The sequence below is a fragment of the Gastrolobium bilobum genome, unplaced genomic scaffold (genome assembly GCF_033153095.1).
Source record: "Gastrolobium bilobum isolate Gb01-03AN ecotype WA unplaced genomic scaffold, APGP_CSIRO_Gbil_v1 utg20523, whole genome shotgun sequence".
Classification (NCBI taxonomy): domain Eukaryota; kingdom Viridiplantae; phylum Streptophyta; class Magnoliopsida; order Fabales; family Fabaceae; genus Gastrolobium; species Gastrolobium bilobum.
The window spans coordinates 68473-86562 of record NW_026899491.1 but is presented as its reverse complement, the minus strand read 5'-3'; the positions used below and the strand labels follow the sequence as shown (position 1 = coordinate 86562).

At 38.7% G+C, this 18090-nt stretch overlaps 1 protein-coding gene across 1 annotated transcript; it reads left to right on the top strand.

Moving 5' to 3' along the window:
* Positions 1 to 15354: 15354 nt before the first annotated feature.
* On the top strand, positions 15355 to 17668 carry LOC133290649 (protein STRICTOSIDINE SYNTHASE-LIKE 13). The gene is made up of 4 exons (XM_061488769.1): positions 15355 to 15725; positions 15886 to 16170; positions 17029 to 17196; positions 17269 to 17668. Exons 1-4 carry the CDS (start codon positions 15355 to 15357, stop codon positions 17666 to 17668), a joined length of 1224 nt encoding a protein of 407 aa, XP_061344753.1.
* Positions 17669 to 18090: the final 422 nt, after the last annotated feature.

Genomic DNA, 18090 nt, shown 5'->3' with positions numbered 1-18090 from the left:
GATCTGCTAGTACTTTTTAAAGCTGCTGAAGGACAACTCAAGTGGTTGATCGTGGCTGTGGATTACTTCACAAAGTGGATAGAAGCAGAACCAGTCACCACGATCACCTTGGCTAGAGTGCAAAGGTTCTTTGAACGAAATATTGTTTCGAGATTCGGAATCCCAGCCGAGGTGGTTAGTGATAACGGAACGCAGTTTGCTGATAAGAAATTCCAGCAGCTAATGAAAGACCTACACATCACACATCGTTTCACATCTGTGGAGCACCCACAGTCAAATGGGCAGGCCGAAGCGGCCAACAAAGTGATTGTGGAGGGTCTCAGAAAATGAATGTTTGCTGCAAAAGAAAGCTGGGTTCACCAGCTATACTTTACCTTGTGGGGTTACAGAACTAGCACTCAAACTGCAACTGGAGAAACCCCTTACAGACTAACGTATGGATGTGAAGCCTTGATCCTGGTGGAGATTGGAGAACCCTCCTGGAGAAGACTGAATAGTCTTGAACAAGGTGAACAACAGAACAATAGAGTACTTATTGAAGAATTAGACCTTGTGGATGAAGCTAGGGTCACTGCTCACTGCCGGAATATGATGGTCAAACAACAGACTGCAGCAAATTATAATAAGAAAGTGAGACCAAGGAATTTTGAAAAGAATGACTTGGTACTCAGGAGAGCAGACATTGGCAACAAGAATGCCAGAGATGGAAAGCTAGCTGCAAATTGGGAAGTACCTTATCGAATTAAAGAAAAACTCAAAAAAGGAGCTTACATCTTGGAGACAGTTGAAGGCAAAGAAGTTAAGCGGACCTGGAATGCAGATAAGCTGAAGACATACTACAGCTAAATCTGCATTCCTCCGCTTAAATATTTCAAAATGCAATTTTTCTTTCCTCTACTAGGGGTTTTATTAAAAGCCGAATATGCCGGCACATTCATGTAATTCGCAATTTGATATCAATAAATGAGGAATTTTTCTTGTCTATCTTTGATATATCAATACTAAATCCGAGGTACAAATACAATTTTCCATAATGACTCTGATCAAGTCAAAATGTCACTATTTTGGTCATGATACCAAAAAGGGGCAGATGACATTATTATTTTTACCTTAGATAAATTGAGTTATGAAATTCAAATTCAATTAAATGGCTAAGTCAAAAGACAAGGCCCATTATATATGCAAGCTTACCAGAGTGAGTAAGTTAAACAAACATGCGTCATCGAATTGACATAAAGCAGAATCCGTACGATGCTTTGACCTCGGCTAGGTCATGAATCAAAAACTCGTATGATGCACGAGTTTACGACAACAAATTGGGATGAACACTTCACCCAAAAAGTAGTGAAGAATAATGCAACCTCGGTGTATCACTCATCAAGTACGAAGGTGAAATATATCCATATAACTCGGATTTGAAACTCGGCCACTTAGGAATTCCTAAAGCCGGGGACAAATCCGGGTATGAAAGGGAATGCTACCTCATAAAGGGGCTTATGCGTATGCAAAAGTTATATCATTCGATAAAATCAAAAAGAGTTGCCTAAACAAAGGCATTACTGCAACGACATGCTCGACTCTGACAAATCAACTACCTAGATAAATGCATCTACGGTGAATTCAGAATCAGGAGATGCGAAACGACATATCATAAAGCAAGATATTCAAACACGAAGTTGTATGTCTAGGAAACAGAATTAAAACCGGGATAAAATCGGCAATATTCATGATAAATCAAAAAGGGACCCAAAGGATCCCAACAAGTTACAAATCCAACCGGCATTCCGGCCCTTCATTTCGTCGGGTGGACAGGATGATCTTCTAGCACCACAACCTCCTTGCCGGATTGGTTGGTCGATTCAACTTCCTTTGCAGGTTGGTTGGTAGCCTTATCACCATCCTCGACGGCAGCAACTTTCTCGGATTGTGATACCGAAACACGAGAAGGGGAGGCGGCTGGAAACATAATTCGGCCATCAACAACATAGGTACGAGGGCTTAGGCTAACCACATTCAAAAGCAAATATGGATTCAGAATTTGCAGTTGGCTTAATGCATTGTAAAAGGAACCAGTGATGGATTTTTCAAGTTCACCCCGGTAAAGTTGAGCTTCGTCCTGAGCTTCACTCAACTGGGTCATGGCTTCCGTCAATTTGTCCTGTGCTAACTTCATTTTCCCCTCTGCCTTCTCATACGTGATTTTGAAATCACTCAAATTCTTGCTGTTGCAGGCATGGAGATATTGAAGCTTCTCATGATCGCTTCGAAGTTGTGTTAAGGATGCTTTTGCCTTTCCCAAGTCAGACGAACTTTGGGTATATTTTTTCTTCATCGATGAAAAATCTTCTTTCACCTTGAGCAACTCGGCAACAGTTTTTGCTTTTTCTTCCCGTGAGGCAGCAGCTTCATCAAGAGAACGAAGATACTTACGTTTCAACAAGCGTAATGACCTCGTTAACCCAGAAAACTGCATGCCACGGAGCTCCAGATCATCCAGTACCTTAATTTCTTCGGCTGTGAAGGGGTTTGCACTGGAGAATGACTCAGGCGGGCAAACTGCCTCTCAAATAGCATCAGACACCTCGGACTGCCATACGGCATGCTTGGCCAAACCAGAATGCGAAGTAGGAGGAGGGGCTTCCATCACTTGCCGAGAAGGGGATAGAGGCACATTTTCGGTAGGGATCTCCTTGCCTTTGTTCCTAACTTCCCCTTTTTTCTGTCACCTTGGCTTTTGTCTTGTTGACAGCATCCTTGGGCGGATTCAGCTCTGACACCTTCCTCTTTTTCCCCAACCTTGGGGAAATATCCTTCTGCAACAACCCAGAGGTAGACTCGTTCTTTCCCTTGGTCAAGGCGGCCAACCAACTTGGAGGTGCGTTTACTTGCTTTTCCATTTGGGGAACTGAAAAGCAAAATAAAGCAAAATAATGAAATCAGCTGTTAAGCGGAATATAAAGCACTTCAATATAGTAATCAGACATACTTAATTCGGCATCAAGCTCCTCTTGAGATTTATAAATGAGAGACGCAACGCTAGCATGTTGATGCGTCTGAAGATATGTACCGATGGCAATCACGGTATTAATATCATTGGAGTCTAACTGGGATTCTTTAAAGCGGTAGCTCGAAGGAAAAAATTGGAAATGATCGGGTGACCAGCATAAGGGAAATTTTCCCTCCACCTCCTTCGTGCCACAGTATTGGAGAAACCATACCTCCTTACCGGGATGCGCGCACACCTTAAAGAACTTGTTTTTAAATCCCTTAAAGGACTCCGTGTAGACCTTAAAGAGTCTACGACCAGGAACACCTCGGACAGTGATCCAACCTTTCAGTTCTGGAGGTTCGCGACCAGTTCGGCAAGAGATAACTTGAAAGAAGAAAAAGAAAACCATAACGGAAGGACAAAGAACAAGGTAGGCACAAAACTGCTCAAAGACCTTAACGAAACCCCACCCGTTGGGATGGAGTTGTGTAGGGCATATGTGAAGATGATTGAGTATCTCTATTTGAAATTCGATCAACGGAAATCGGAGTCCAAGTTGAGTAATGAAATCTCGGTTGAAGAAAAAGAAGCAAGGACCCTCTTCAATTCCACCAGAACATACGGGTTCGTCTTCTACAGGAGCTGCGATGTCAAAATTTTCAACCGACCCGACAGAAAGTCTAGCCACGTCCTCCGCAGAAAGCTCGGACGTGGTATTCAAAACCTCATGAGTCACCCAGGGAAACTGGGATGTCAATGAGGATGGCGGAGACCCACAACGTGACTCGGCAGAACCAGATTCCTCTACTACCTCTCGAGGGAGAGATACCATAAATGCCTAGAAAAACAAGAAAGTTTAAATCAGAAGGAAAAAATGGATATACCTGCATCAAAAATACTAGAAGATGATGAGTCATTAGAAGATGAAGAGCTGGGCACGTCAGAAAGAGTAATCGGATCATTGGCCCCACCAGATGCCGACATCGATCCAACAAAAATTCCATGCCGGCAACTTTCCAAAGAGGACTCTGCCAACGAGTCACATCCTTGCGCGACAAGCTTAGAACTCAGGTAGACGCAAGAGTAACATGGGACACCTCCTGAGACAGAGGAAGGATAGGGCAAAGCATGGATGTTGGAGCGTGAACCCGAAGTGGTCATGGGTAGAGAAGACGGAACTGAAGGACTATCTTTTCTGAGGCACTTATTCCGGGAAGAGCAACCTCTACCCCGGTGAGACCCTAACTCCTTATTCGACACCTCGGCCCTTTGCCGAGATCTACCACCACGGCAGCCTCGAAGCATAGCTTCCTTCTCTTCTTCTTTAGTCCTGGGAATCCCCCAAAGCCAAAAACGAGCACCTGGAGGGATCTTTTTGAAAAAATCAGGGTTTTCCTCCCTCTGCCCTTTAAAACACAAAGCTGAAGAAAAAGAGTTTCTCCCCCTCATTTGATCAAAAATTGAAAAATACTAAATAGAAAATAGAAAAAGGAGGGGGAGAAGAGCAAGATGATGATCATCAGCATGACAGGAGGGAACATACAACTTCTGAAAAAATGACACTATGGAAGTTTTTTACAAGTTCTGGAAAAACAGCAAAAATCGACGATGCAACATATACATCTTCAAATTTAAAAAGCTTACTTACAGGCAAATCTTAAAGTGCAGACTCGCACAACAGAATCGAAAAAAAACTGAAAATATGTGCAATGCCTGTTGAAAGAAGACGAAGAACCGAAGCAGAAATGGGGCACAACACTCAGAAAACACGCACAACGAAAACAAACAACTAATGTTGGTGCACGATGCTCAAAAGCTAAACGAAAGCATGTGAGAGGGAAAGATGGCTTATATAGCCAAGCAAATGACTACTGAAGTGTGAATAGCAAAGGTCAGGGTTATTTAGGTCTTTTCACCCTCAACTCATAACTGCCACGATCGTGGATGGAAACCGCAATCATCATGCGCGAAAATCACAGCGTATAGGAGGCTAGGAGGCAAGGGCAAAACTGCCACTTCACAAAAAAAAATGATGATTAGACAACTGAAGCGATACTGCAATAAATGCGCACGAAACGCAATGACAGCATACGAACGGCTGCAGCACGCTAAGGTACGCGGGCTGGAACACGTGGTACAACGCAATGAGTATAGCTCGCAAACCTACATATGAGACAAGATGTATATGAACATACAGCTGTTCACCGAGTTCAGAGCTGACGCTGGGGTAATAGTCAAGTCACGGTTATTTCAGCACAGATTCTACCCGGTTACACAAGGAAGCAGTAGGCATACATGCATGCCCTAATAACCCGTGTAAAATGCCGACGCAGTTTCTTCATGTAATACCGACGGGATCACGCACAACCGTTGACCCAATAAATATGCAGATACATTTTGAGATGAGGAATACCGCTTGGGGGCAATTCGCAAGTAGGATCAAACAACTCAAGCGTATTCCTAACTCAGAGTAGCAATATGGTTGATGCTCAACCAGCAAGGCAAAACGAGGAAAATGGCGTTGCACATAGGGAAGATAAGAACCCGAAAGCAGCATGTCTGCCGACATTGGGAGGCAACCCGACAGATCGACATTGTACTGGTCCAAACATTGGGGGGTACCCAAAGTATTTCACCGGGTTGATGCTCAACCCGTCGGCATAAGGGGGCAGAGAACATCCCGTGAGAAAAAGAATTCCCTCGTAAGCAGAGCATGCAAATCTACAAAAGCACAAACACATTCGGGAGTCAAAAACTGGGAAAGAGGCATTCATAAGTTCATCCCGACTACCCGGATACCCAGGTAGCCCGGCTGAGGGGCAACTGTTATGGACCCGTATAATGGGCCCATTAAGTATCAAGCCCAACAAGGGGCAATCCAAGATATGGATTGATGCTAATCAATCCATACTTATCTTAATGTGACAGCATAGCTATCAGGGCTGGATCCTCATCGTAGCAACCAAGGGCCCATCCACACTACCTACAGGTAACCTCTATAAATACAAGGGCAAACCCTAAAGGTACACACATTCTCTCTCTTATTGTTATTCTGTCACTGTGCACACACACACCCTATTAGCTAACGCCGTTATAGTATTCTGTGCACAGTGATCTCCTTGATTCAAGGGTATCTCTCTCATAAATACCTTGGAGAGGGCATCAGATCCAATATTAACGTACTAGCCTAGCTGGGCTAGACATCTCTGTCTCAAGGACAGATCAAGAATCAAGTTTGTATCCGAGTGTAGTATGTCGATATATAGATGCTTGAAGTAGCAGTGGTGAGAACCAAATCACAGGGGAGTCACCGGAGTGCAACACAGAGGTAGTTGCAAAGGAGGGTGGTGTATTTTGGCTAAAGTGACTCTAAATCTCAGCAAAATAACAACTCATAAAAGTGTAAGAAATCAAGTGCTATTTCAACGAGAGAAGAAGTGTTTATATAAGGGAATAAATATTTCCAAATAATGAGGGGAGGGAATAAAGCTGAGTCAAACCGTTAGCCCTGCCTTTACTATTGTTGTGAGGCATCTGCTTTCATTGTGTGTGTACGATAGTGAGCTGTGCAGGAAAAAAAAAACTCTCTATAACAAAGCTCTATGACTCACCATAAAATATCATTTAGAAGGTTTTTATTTTGGACTTTTGGTATTGAGCCCAACTTATTAGCTCTATGGAGATCTGCTAGAATAGTTGTCTATTCTAGCATATACATGGTTAGTTTTGTACACTTAATTTTATTCAGTCTGTAAACTTTCTCAAAAAAAGATTTTGTAATGCCTAATGAACATTTTGAAGGAAATCTTAGATTTATGCGGAAGCGGTTTAGGACCTAGTACATTGGTATGCTTACCGAATCATCCTTGTTTCACAATTACCTCTCGGTGCGCAGGTGTCGTGTAGAATCTTCCCTTGTAGGATTCCTCTTCACGAACAGCTCACCTTAGCGCCGCAGCACGAACAACCTCCTTGAAGCTAGACTGTGGCAGATCTTCCAGACTATCTCTCGAGGAGGATGAGATGGTTGTGTGGGCAACCGTTCAGATGATGAACGTCTGCCTCTTGGGGTTTGTTTCTGATGATCTATTCACCATGGAGGCACAAGAGGAGAAAACCATGAATATATACGCTTAGGTCTTAGACATAACTCAACCCTAAGCCTCATGGGCTCAAGTTTCACTGAAGCCCAATAGGACTTTAGTGACCAAAAGAGCATATATCCAACAATCTCCCACTTGCTCTTTAAGATACAAACTTGAGTTCGTAAACCCAAGACCATGTAGCCCATAAGCTATCATCATCTGATAATATACCTCATCCCTTGTCTCGAGCTAGCCTGGGGACCTACCATTTGTCATTGATCAAGGCTCCTGATAATCTTTACAAGATTATCTAATTCGGTGCTACTCCACTAAAAGCCCGAACGTGAACTCCAAGATTAATGACCTTTATAACATTAATATGCATTGCCCCTTTATAGAATGTCTATAATTCATTGATTAGTTTTCTGTAACCCAATCAATTATTTATTCCCTTGACTTTGATAATTTCTCTAATGGATTACATGCACTGGCCAGTGTCTTTAATATCCAAGTACCGAAATATATCAAGGGGACATTTCCTATAAATTCCTTGTTGTTTATCTCATAAATACTGATAATCAAATAATCTCACTCCCAAAACACCGAGTTATTGGCCGTCAAAAGATCGGACCTCACCCGTTGGTAAATCAAAGAATGAAAACTATTTGATTACCTATTTATAATAAACTCAGGATTAAGAGCAATCACATAACTATAGTTAACTGGAGATTTGATACCTTATGACAGAAAAACAACCTTAATCAAATCTCTTCTTGAACCTTTCAATGTGAATGTTAATTCACACCAATATTTTACAATGATTCGGACAAAATCACTTCATAAAATATTGCAGCCTGAATGAAGTGCCCAACTTTATTTAATGGCTGTGACTCCATTCATCAATTGTGAGATCCTACGATCATGTCCTCCATGAACGTATCCATATGATCATATACTCCACAATTTGATCCGGACCTTTATGTTTGTAAATAGTGCGCAAAATAAATAAATAAAACCTTATTTATGAAATTCAGAAAATTATTTTATTGTTTCATCGTCTTACTCCAAGAGCACAATGAAACCAATAACTCCCACTTGCTTAATGCAAGTCTGGGATCCTCCTAAGACCCAAAGAAGTAACATGCCTCTCGAACACAAGTTCAGGCAAACTCTTAGTAACTGGGTCTGCAAGATCCACCTCTAATGCTATCTGAGTTTAGTGAAAAACTCATAGCTCGAGGTTAATTTTCTTGAGTTAATATCCACTTGAAATAATTGAATTTTTGAAAACTCAGCTTTTCAAGACTCCCACTAGAATATACCAGCATATAATCTCTCGTTCTCCAAAGATACTTGAGTACATGCTTAACAATAATCTAGAATTCCTCTAGGTTCAAAATGGTACTATCTCACTACTCCCACTACGTGACAGATGTCTGGTTTAACGCCCAACATGATATGCGTGAGTCTACCTTTGCCAAAGTATAAGATATCTTGCTCATGCATTCTTCCTTCTTAGAAGTCTTTGGTCACTCCTTAGGAAGATGAATTCCACATCTGAGAATTATAATTCTTCTCTTAGAATTCTCATGTTGAATTTTGGCAAGAGTTTTGTCAATGTAAGTAGCCTGAGGTGATGCCAACAACTTATTCTTCCGGCCTCATAAGTGTTTTATACCAAGAATATAATTGGCTTCCCCAGTACTTCCATACCAAAACACTAACTTAGCCAACTCTTTATGCTTGATATTACCTCTACATTGTTTCTAATAAGGAGCATATCATCTACATAAAGTACCAGAAAAGCTACTGTCTTCTGTTGTATCCTTTACATACAAATACACATCATTCATCAAGGTTCTCTCAAAATCAAAATTTTGATAACCTGATCAAAACTGATGTTTCAAGACCTGGATGCTTGCTTAAGTCTATGAAATAGACTTTCACAACTTGCATACCGTGTGTTCCTACTCATTTGCTATAAACCCTTTTGGTTGTTGTATGTAGATATCCTGACATCCAACTCCCAAAATGAAATCTCATAATTGAGACTTATAGCAACTAAGAGAATCTGGATAGACTCAAGCATGGCGTCTGGCAAAAAATGCCTCCAAGCTAGCTTTGAAGGTTTTCACCTTTCTGTCCACCCTCTCTTTGCTTTTTATGTCCACATGCACCTTGTGGGTTTTACCCCTCTTGGTGTCTTTACTAGGACCGAACGGAGTTGAAATACAAGTATTTCATCTTATTGTTCATAGCCTGAGCAACACTTGATCAACAACATCTTCTAGTGCATTATCGTAACTAGTAGGATCAATGTCACTCAACAAGAAACAACTTGAGAGTTAACAAGGTTCTCTCCCACTACGAATGTACTGCACTAGACCTTGTGTATTTATAAGTAAAACAAAGAGTGGGTCAAATGATGGATCTTCAATTTCTTGAGGATCCGCTTATCCTTGATATTGTTCCTTTACATGTGATACTAATATTTCTACTAGTTTCACTTATATATTATCATGTTGAATTTCCAATCATGGTTCTCTTGTTTGTTCACTTAGAGATATATCTATCCCCTCTTGAACAATCAAGGGAACAGTGGATGAAGCTTCTAGAGATTCTGGAAATTCTTGATCTGAGATAAATCTCATCAAGAATAACCTAACTTAAGAGCTTATAATTTATTATCTAGTCCTCCTTTAAGAAAATCATGTGAGTGCTCACTTAGATTATCTTGTCCTTAAGACTAAATAAGAAATCATCCCTAGTTCTCTTAGGGTAGCCAAAAGATATGCACTCTTCCATACAAGATTCCATCTCATTTGACTTTTGTTGTAGGACGTGTGCCGTAGCACCCTAAATCCGAATATGGTTTGATCTGGGCTTGCACCCTTTCCATAATTCTTTAGGTGTCTTTACAACAAACTTTGACGGAATCAAGTTAAGAAGGTACATTTCCTTCTCTTAGGCATCTCCCTTGAACAACATTGACAAAGATGAATAACTGAACATGATCTTCACCAAGTCTAGAAATGTTTGATTTTTGCATACTGCAACTTCATTCAACTAATGCGTTTTTAGAGTTGACAGTTACAAAAACTATCCCCTCTTAAATCATGTAAGACCTGAAATTACCAGACAGGTAGCCAAACACTTTAGTAGACCAAAGTGTTTTAATTTGAACACCTACATGCTTTTCTGCCTCAAACTAAACCTCTTGGAAATTTCCAAAAGCTTTAGACTTATAGCGCACTTGGTTCATCTGTCCAAATCTAGAGTAAACATTCATATAATGAAGTACTCATCACCTCTTATGGTCTGAAAGCAAAGTGGTCCACATACTTTAGTATGTACCAGTTCCAGTTGAATAGTTACGCAAACCTTTTTGGCCCTTGTAGGATTGCTTGGCCACTTTACCTTCCAAATAGGACTAACATGTAGCTGTTAGTTAAAAGATTCTTGAACTTTCAGTCTCTCTTTTAACTAAAACATATTTTCTACTTGAGATAATGTGACTCAATCACAAAGGCCAAAGTTATGTTTCATTTGAAACTTTTATTTCTTTGGTGAAAGTTCTTGTTCATCATCCTTTCCATTCAACATAACAAATTTAAAAAGGGTATAGGACATAGGTAATAAAGACCATTTAAACAATGTACCAGAACAAACAAGACGAAGATGAACTTCGAAATGTAACTGAGGAATCAATTGCATTGTCAACCCATGTTTTAACCAAAACAACTAACAAAAATTGAATTCCTCTTGAAATCTAGAACAAATAAACAATCACCCAAAACCATAGTCTTATAAATAACTTGTCTTACTGCAAATGCAGACACAAGTTCCCATTTTCAAGCTTAAAATATCTGTCCATTGTTGACAGGTATTCCATGTTTGAACTACTACAAAGAGTAACAAACATAATCAGTGATTCCTGAATCAATAATTCATTCACTGATCAGGCCTTGATATGCCCATGTCAAGTTCTTTTCATCACCTCTGGACAATTTTTCTTTCAGTATCCCTTCAGTCTGCACTTGAAGAACTTGCCTTGCGGCTTCTTCATAGCAACTGGTTTGACAACTGATAACCAAGTCATTTTGATCTTGTTACCACCCTTGGGTTTCCCTTTGGATTTAACAAGACTCTTAGCAAAACCTGCACCGACTGCATTCTGTCTGGCAGAGCCGCTAGACGCAGCAAACATGTCATTAAGAGTCTGAAGCATTTTTACTCCACTCTTAATCATGTACACTTGCTTCTGCAAGTATTTGGAAAGACTGACAATAATATAGCAGCGAACTACCATATCTGCCCTTTCCCAATCTGAGAAATGCATCTTAGTTTCCTTAGACGCATCCTCTACAGGTTGCTATGGTCCTCGCATTGTCAGAACAAATTTTAGCTTCCATGTTTTAGAACAATATCAAAAAATTTGTTTTTCACTTATTCATAGTTGGTACCATCTAGAGGTTTTCGACTCAAAATCATTTCTAAGATATTTTCTGAAAAACATATAAAGCACACAATTACAAACAAATAATGCAATAAACAAACGAAGTGCGAGTAGATTCTCATAACTACTCTTGTTTATTGTTAACAATCCTTCAGTTTATCTTTACAAGGCTTACGATGGGCAAGTCACTTGTAAAAACCAAAATTGTTATTTGGGCCTTCAGTGCCATTGCCAGAGCCTCGATGGGAGGGTTAACAATTTTACCAAAGTTGAATGTAATTAACCATTGTTTAATTTCAAAATTATCCTTAGTGTCTAAGCATTGCCGACGATGGGCCGCACAATACTTTACTAAAATTTTGAAATTATTAAGATTTAATCTAGTGAAATCTGATTATCCTTATCCGATGGGGCTTCAGCGATAACCATTTCACTAATAAACCCACAAATGGAGCCCGCAGGTTTTAAAATTAATTAATTTTTAAAACCTTCACCCATTCAACATTTTTGTTTGAGAATTTTCATAAGCCCAGTCGAATTCATTGTTTAATTTCAAAATTATCTTTATAACTTAGTATTATCGACGATGAGACGTACAATACTTTATTAAAATTTTGAAATTATTAAGGCCCAATAAAATCCAATCATGCTTATCCGTTGGGGCCTCACATGATTATTTTATTGATAGGCCCACAATGCGCCTGGAGGTTAAATTAATTTCTTAATTTAAATCTCCTCCCATAGATATTTAAGTCCAATCTAATAAAATCCAATCATGCTTATTCGATGGGACTTCACATGATTATTTTATTAATGGTCCTATAATGCGCTTGAAGGTTAAATTAATCTCTTAATTTAAATCTCCTTCCATTCAACATAAGCAACATTTTCTAATTTCCAAGAATTATTTAATTGAGAGTATCCTTTGTTTGATTTCAAAAACTATATAAGTAAGAGCGCCGATAAACGTGCACTAAGCTTAACATAATTTTGAAAGTATTAAGGTCCTGAAATCCGGTCACTTTACGTCAGCGTGTGCTCCAAACAATCATGATACATGAATGTTGTATGCAGCTTGTGTTATTCCATGACCATTTCAGAAAAACCCACAAATTACTCGCAAAATAAAAGAATTCTCTTAGGAAATTTTCTCTAATTATTTTTCTAGATTTAAATCATCCAAATAGCTGACTTAATTATTAATCTAGATTGCAACAATCATAATAATTATCATTTATGAGGATAATTTGAAATCAAAATAATTTCCATAACGATTATTTGTCTTGATGTTAATAATCCAAAATTAATTAATTCAATTATTAATCTAGATTTTTAATAAAAATCATAATAATTATTAATTAATTTCTTAGGATGATTTAAAATCAAAATAATCCTATAATAACTATCATACTAGTCGCTGAAGACATAATAGCTATTATGCTCATGCAATCATACAAGTTATGCAACAATATGGCACCACCTATTCTATATGGCATGTTATCGCAATAAAGCATGTTATCTATCATATAATTTATACCAATCAATAAAAGCATTAAATAATAAATCATAATTACTTTAATCCATGACCTTCCTATTTTAAAGAAAAGAAAATAAAATAAAATAAAATAATACAACTTTGGAATTCAACTTTCGCCTAGCCCATAGTATCTGTCTCAAGCCCCTTTAGGGTTTCATGGGCCCAAAAGCCCAAAGACCCAATCCTTTGGCGAGAAACCCTAGGACGCGAAAGAGGAACCCTAGCCATCAGGTCTGCCGCGCCGTCACCCGAAGTCAAATCAGGCTGAAACTCCAGAGGAAGGACCACCACGTAGAGACGAGTGCACCGCCGCTGGAACCACCCAAAAAGGTGGCCGGACGCTCTCTCACTCTCCCATTCTTTTCCGGAGAGTGGCGGACACTCTCAGAATCTTGTGGAGGCGCGTGGAGGCGCGTGTAAACTCAGATGGCGGTGAGCCACCCACCGTTGCGTTCGTATTTCCGTCCTATTTCCAACCATATATAGATCGCCCCATTCCGAGATCGGTAAGTCCTCGAAAAGTCTCCGACAGTGCTGACTGCGCATCTTCCTCGCGATTTCTCGATCTTGAACTTTTACAAAATATTGAAAAAATACACAGAAATTCCAAAAATAAACAAAACCAACAAGAGGAAACCTAATCATATGGGATTAGCCTCCTTGTTACAAATCGAGAAATACACGAGAGACCCTAACCATGGATTAAAGCATTTTTACCGATTAAAATTTAAACTTTTATGAAAATGAATTATAAAATACACATGCTAGATTCATACCATAATCCTAGAACCCTAGGTGCCACATTTCAAGAAGCAAAACTAATTACATGAATAGTGAAACTAGATTCACATACCAATGTACAGCCAAGGCTCTGATACCAATTGAAGGAAATCTTAGATTTATGCGGAAGCGGTTTAGGACCTAGTACATTGGTATGCTTACCGAATCATCCTTGTTTCACAATTACCTCTCGGTGCGCAGGTGTCGTGTAGAATCTTCCCTTGTAGGATTCCTCTTCACGAACAACTCACCTTAGCGCCGCAGCACGAACAACCTCCTTGAAGCTAGACTGTGGCAGATCTTCCAGACTATCTCTCGAGGAGGATGAGATGGTTGTGTGGGCAACCGTTCAGATGATGAACGTCTGCCCTTGGGGTTTGTTTCTGATGATCTATTCACCTTGGAGGCACAAGAGGAGAAAACCATGAATATATACGCTTAGGTCTTAGACATAACTCAACCCTAAGCCTCATGGGCTCAAGTTTCACTGAAGCCCAATAGGACTTTAGTGACCAAAAGAGCATATATCCAACAAATTTCTATTTAACTTGGGTGACTAGCACGTAGGTTTTTGGGGTAATTTTGTTTATAAATGTATTCTCATTTATTCACCTTGTCTTCCCTATGTAAAAATTGAAAGGCTCAAATTCTTGTAGGTAGCCAAGCTTTTCTTGAGTGTTCACTTAACCGGAGACAAAAAAAGTGTAATATATTACTTCTTCAATAGTCTTATAATTGTATTCAGAAAATAATTTATGGGGATGTGACATTTAAACTAGAGGAGGTTGAGAAAAAGGACAAAATTCCTGAAGTGAAGCACAAATAATATGCAATAATATTAGTTTGGAATTGAAGTTAGTATTCTTCAAGATATTATAAATATTGTTATGCATATCAGGATAAGGACAAGTATTCTTAGATAAGGCTCAAATTTCACTTGCTCAAATACATGTAGCTACGTTATTCATCTATCCATTATACATCAGCGATGATTCTATACAGATATGACCGAATCTGCTCCCTTTGCTTTGTGTCCTTAGATTAGCACTCTCCTGTCCTGTGTATAATTCTGTGATGAACCCAACGCAAAACAAGTTTCCAAGTCCACCTCTTACAGAAAAAAACAAACTTTTGTATGAAGGAAGAATCATAACATTCGTCACTGAATTTTGCTCAAAAAAACAAAAATCCTGACGGGTATGCTAATTTGTGTTTTCACGAGTCAGCACAGATGACACTTGAAGAATAAAAAATCACAAGACTTTCAGCAAGCAAATGTCGTTTTCCAACGAAAGTCACAGAATGCGATCAACATGCATAACAATAGACAACCTACTCCCAACCTTAAACGCTGTCATGAGCAACGCATGCTTTCAAGTTTTCAACTCTCAAACCCTTTCAAATATGAAACTCTACCAAGCTAAGTACTTCTAGTTCTACCTGACCTCTCGCTTTCTCTGCTTCAATAATATCTCAATTCACTTCAAACCCATATAACGTTCCATGTATGGAGAAGAGAAACATACTAAAAGATGAAACCTTTTTCCAACACCCTTTTATTCTTGCTCTTGTTCTGGTTTTGGGTTTTGTCATGATGGACCCTTTTCATTTGGGTCCAGTGGCAGACCATGAATTCAGACCCGTGAAGCATGACATTGCACCTTATCATCAAGTCATAAAGAGTTGGCCTAGGGACAACATTAGCAAACTAGGACTTTATGGTAAATCAGAATTCAAGAATCAAGTGTTCGGACCAGAGTCATTGGAATTTGATAACATGGGTCGTGGCCCTTACACTGGTTTAGCCGATGGTCGCATTGTTAGATGGATGGGGGAGGAACTTGGTTGGGAAACATTTGCATTTGTCACATCCAATTGGTGACTATATATCACCACAAAACTTACTTTTCTACTTTTTTTACTTTGACCCAAATTCACATGCTTTACATGTTCCTAAATGTTATTATTCTATATCTATTCATGCTAATGAGATTTGGCATATTTATATATATTTTTTTGTGTCTAAATTAATTAAAAGGACGGAGAAGCTTTGCTTGAGGGGCAATGATTCTACCACTGCCAAGCAATGGAAGCATGAGAAAACATGTGGGCGTCCACTTGGCCTGAGATTTGACAAAGAGAATGGAGATTTATACATAGCAGATGCATACTATGGCCTTCTTGTGGTTGGACCAAATGGAGGACTTGCTACATCATTGGCAACCCATGTTGAAGGAAGGCCCATTCTCTTCGCAAATGACCTTGACATTTATAAGAATGGATCCATCTTCTTCACAGACACCAGCAAACGATACAACAGAGTGTAGGTGTCTATATACTGCAATTTTGTCTTATATATATATATATATATGAGATAAAAATTTATACAGCCACTTTATATAAGGTTATATACAGTTACCAAAAAAACTACGTCGTTTTGATTAATGGAGGGTCTTTGTGTAATTTTAGGTGAATTAATAAATGGTGTTTTTGTAATTTTGTTTATTTTTTATCATAATCATTTTATTGAAACACCCTTCATTAATTCACCTAAAATTACAAAAACACCCTTCATTAATCAAAACGACGTAGATTTTGGGTAACTGTAGGTAACCTTATTTAAAGTTGGCTGTAGAAATATTTTTTCCTATATATATACAAGGGAATATTGTTTTCATATTACACGAGACAATTTTATCTTATGCAACACATAAAAAAGTAAATGAGACCTATTATTTTCTCTCTTTTCTTTAATGAGTTTCACCCATCTTTTTATATGTTGCATGTGATAAATTATCGCATGCAATATATGAAAAATATCTCCTATATATAACTTATATAATATTTCGGGATTAGTGGTTTTTATGTTGGAGGAAATAATTGTATCTTCTACATATACATAAAAATATGTAGGACGAAAATTAATTTCCTGATCTTTTTCTCTCTCTTTCTTCTTACTCTCTCTCCTCTCTCCCCCCCCTTTCTTTGTGGACGGCCCACTATATATTTGCTCGTGTGGGACCCATATATTTTTTTTTCTCTATTCTCTTCACATGATTCCATATGAGCCTCCTCATACAGTTTTATATGTGTGTATGAGATTAAATTATCTTCTAAAATATAATAAACATTAATACCTAATGTTTCAGTACATAAATGATATATAATACTTGTTTTGCAGTGCGCACTTTTTTATATTATTGGAAGGTGAAGCTACTGGTAGGCTCCTAAGATATGATCCTCCAACTAAAACAACCCATGTTGTCTTGGATGGCCTTGCTTTTCCTAACGGAGTGCAATTTTCTAAAGACCAATCCTTCCTCCTCTTCACTGAAACCACCAATTGCAGGTCACTATATATGTACAAAATTTTTGTTCCTAAGTGTTTATGTAATGTGACACATGAATTCCTTAATGACAGGCTAAGGAAGCTTTGGGTAGAAGGTCCAAGTAGTGGAAGTGTGGAACTTGTAGCTGACCTTCCAGGGTTTCCTGACAACGTAAGAATAAATGAAAAAGGCCAATTTTGGGTAGCAATAGATTGTTGTCGCACTGCGGCACAAGAGGTTCTTAGTCATAATCCATGGTTGAGGAATATTTACTTCCGTTTACCCATTAGGATGAGCTTGTTGGCTAGAGTTATGGGGATGAGAATGTACACTGTGATTTCACTTCTTGACGACGAGGGACACATTTTGGAAGTTCTTGAAGATCGACAAGGCCAGGTCATGAAGCTCGTCAGCGAAGTCAAAGAGGTAAAAGGAAAGCTTTGGATTGGAACTGTAGCTCATAATCACATTGCCACCTTAACTTACCCTTAATTATATATATTACCTTACTTTATGCATTATTTCTCTTTTCTCAGTCTATCATGTACTCTACTGGTATTGCTACCGTATTTTGGACTAGGATTTGCCTTTGGTTAAATTAAATAGTGGAATTGCATAATCTGTGTCTCAACTCTCCGTGTAAATAATATATTGATAATTAAACCAACAAGTATCTGATCAATTAACAAGGGTTTATTTGAGTTTAACCGGCGGTTTTGAGTTGGAATCGTAAATATACATTTATGCTAAGTTGCCGTCCTTCTAAAATTCGGGCGACAATTTGATTCACACCTGACATAACAACGAATACACTGACACAAATTTAAAATTGATTTAAATTTTGGGAAATCATTATCTCCTTCTACATGAGATAAGAACTTTTTCCTACACAAATTCGTTTTCCGTGCCAATTA

Coding starts and splice junctions, on each gene's coding strand:
- LOC133290649 (XM_061488769.1), top strand. CDS start 15,355: ATGGAGAAGAGAAACATACTAAAAGATGAAACCTTTTTCCAACACCCT. Junction 15,726..15,885: donor GCATTTGTCACATCCAATTG/GTGACTATATAT, acceptor ATTAATTAAAAG/GACGGAGAAGCTTTGCTTGA. Junction 17,197..17,268: donor ACTGAAACCACCAATTGCAG/GTCACTATATAT, acceptor CCTTAATGACAG/GCTAAGGAAGCTTTGGGTAG.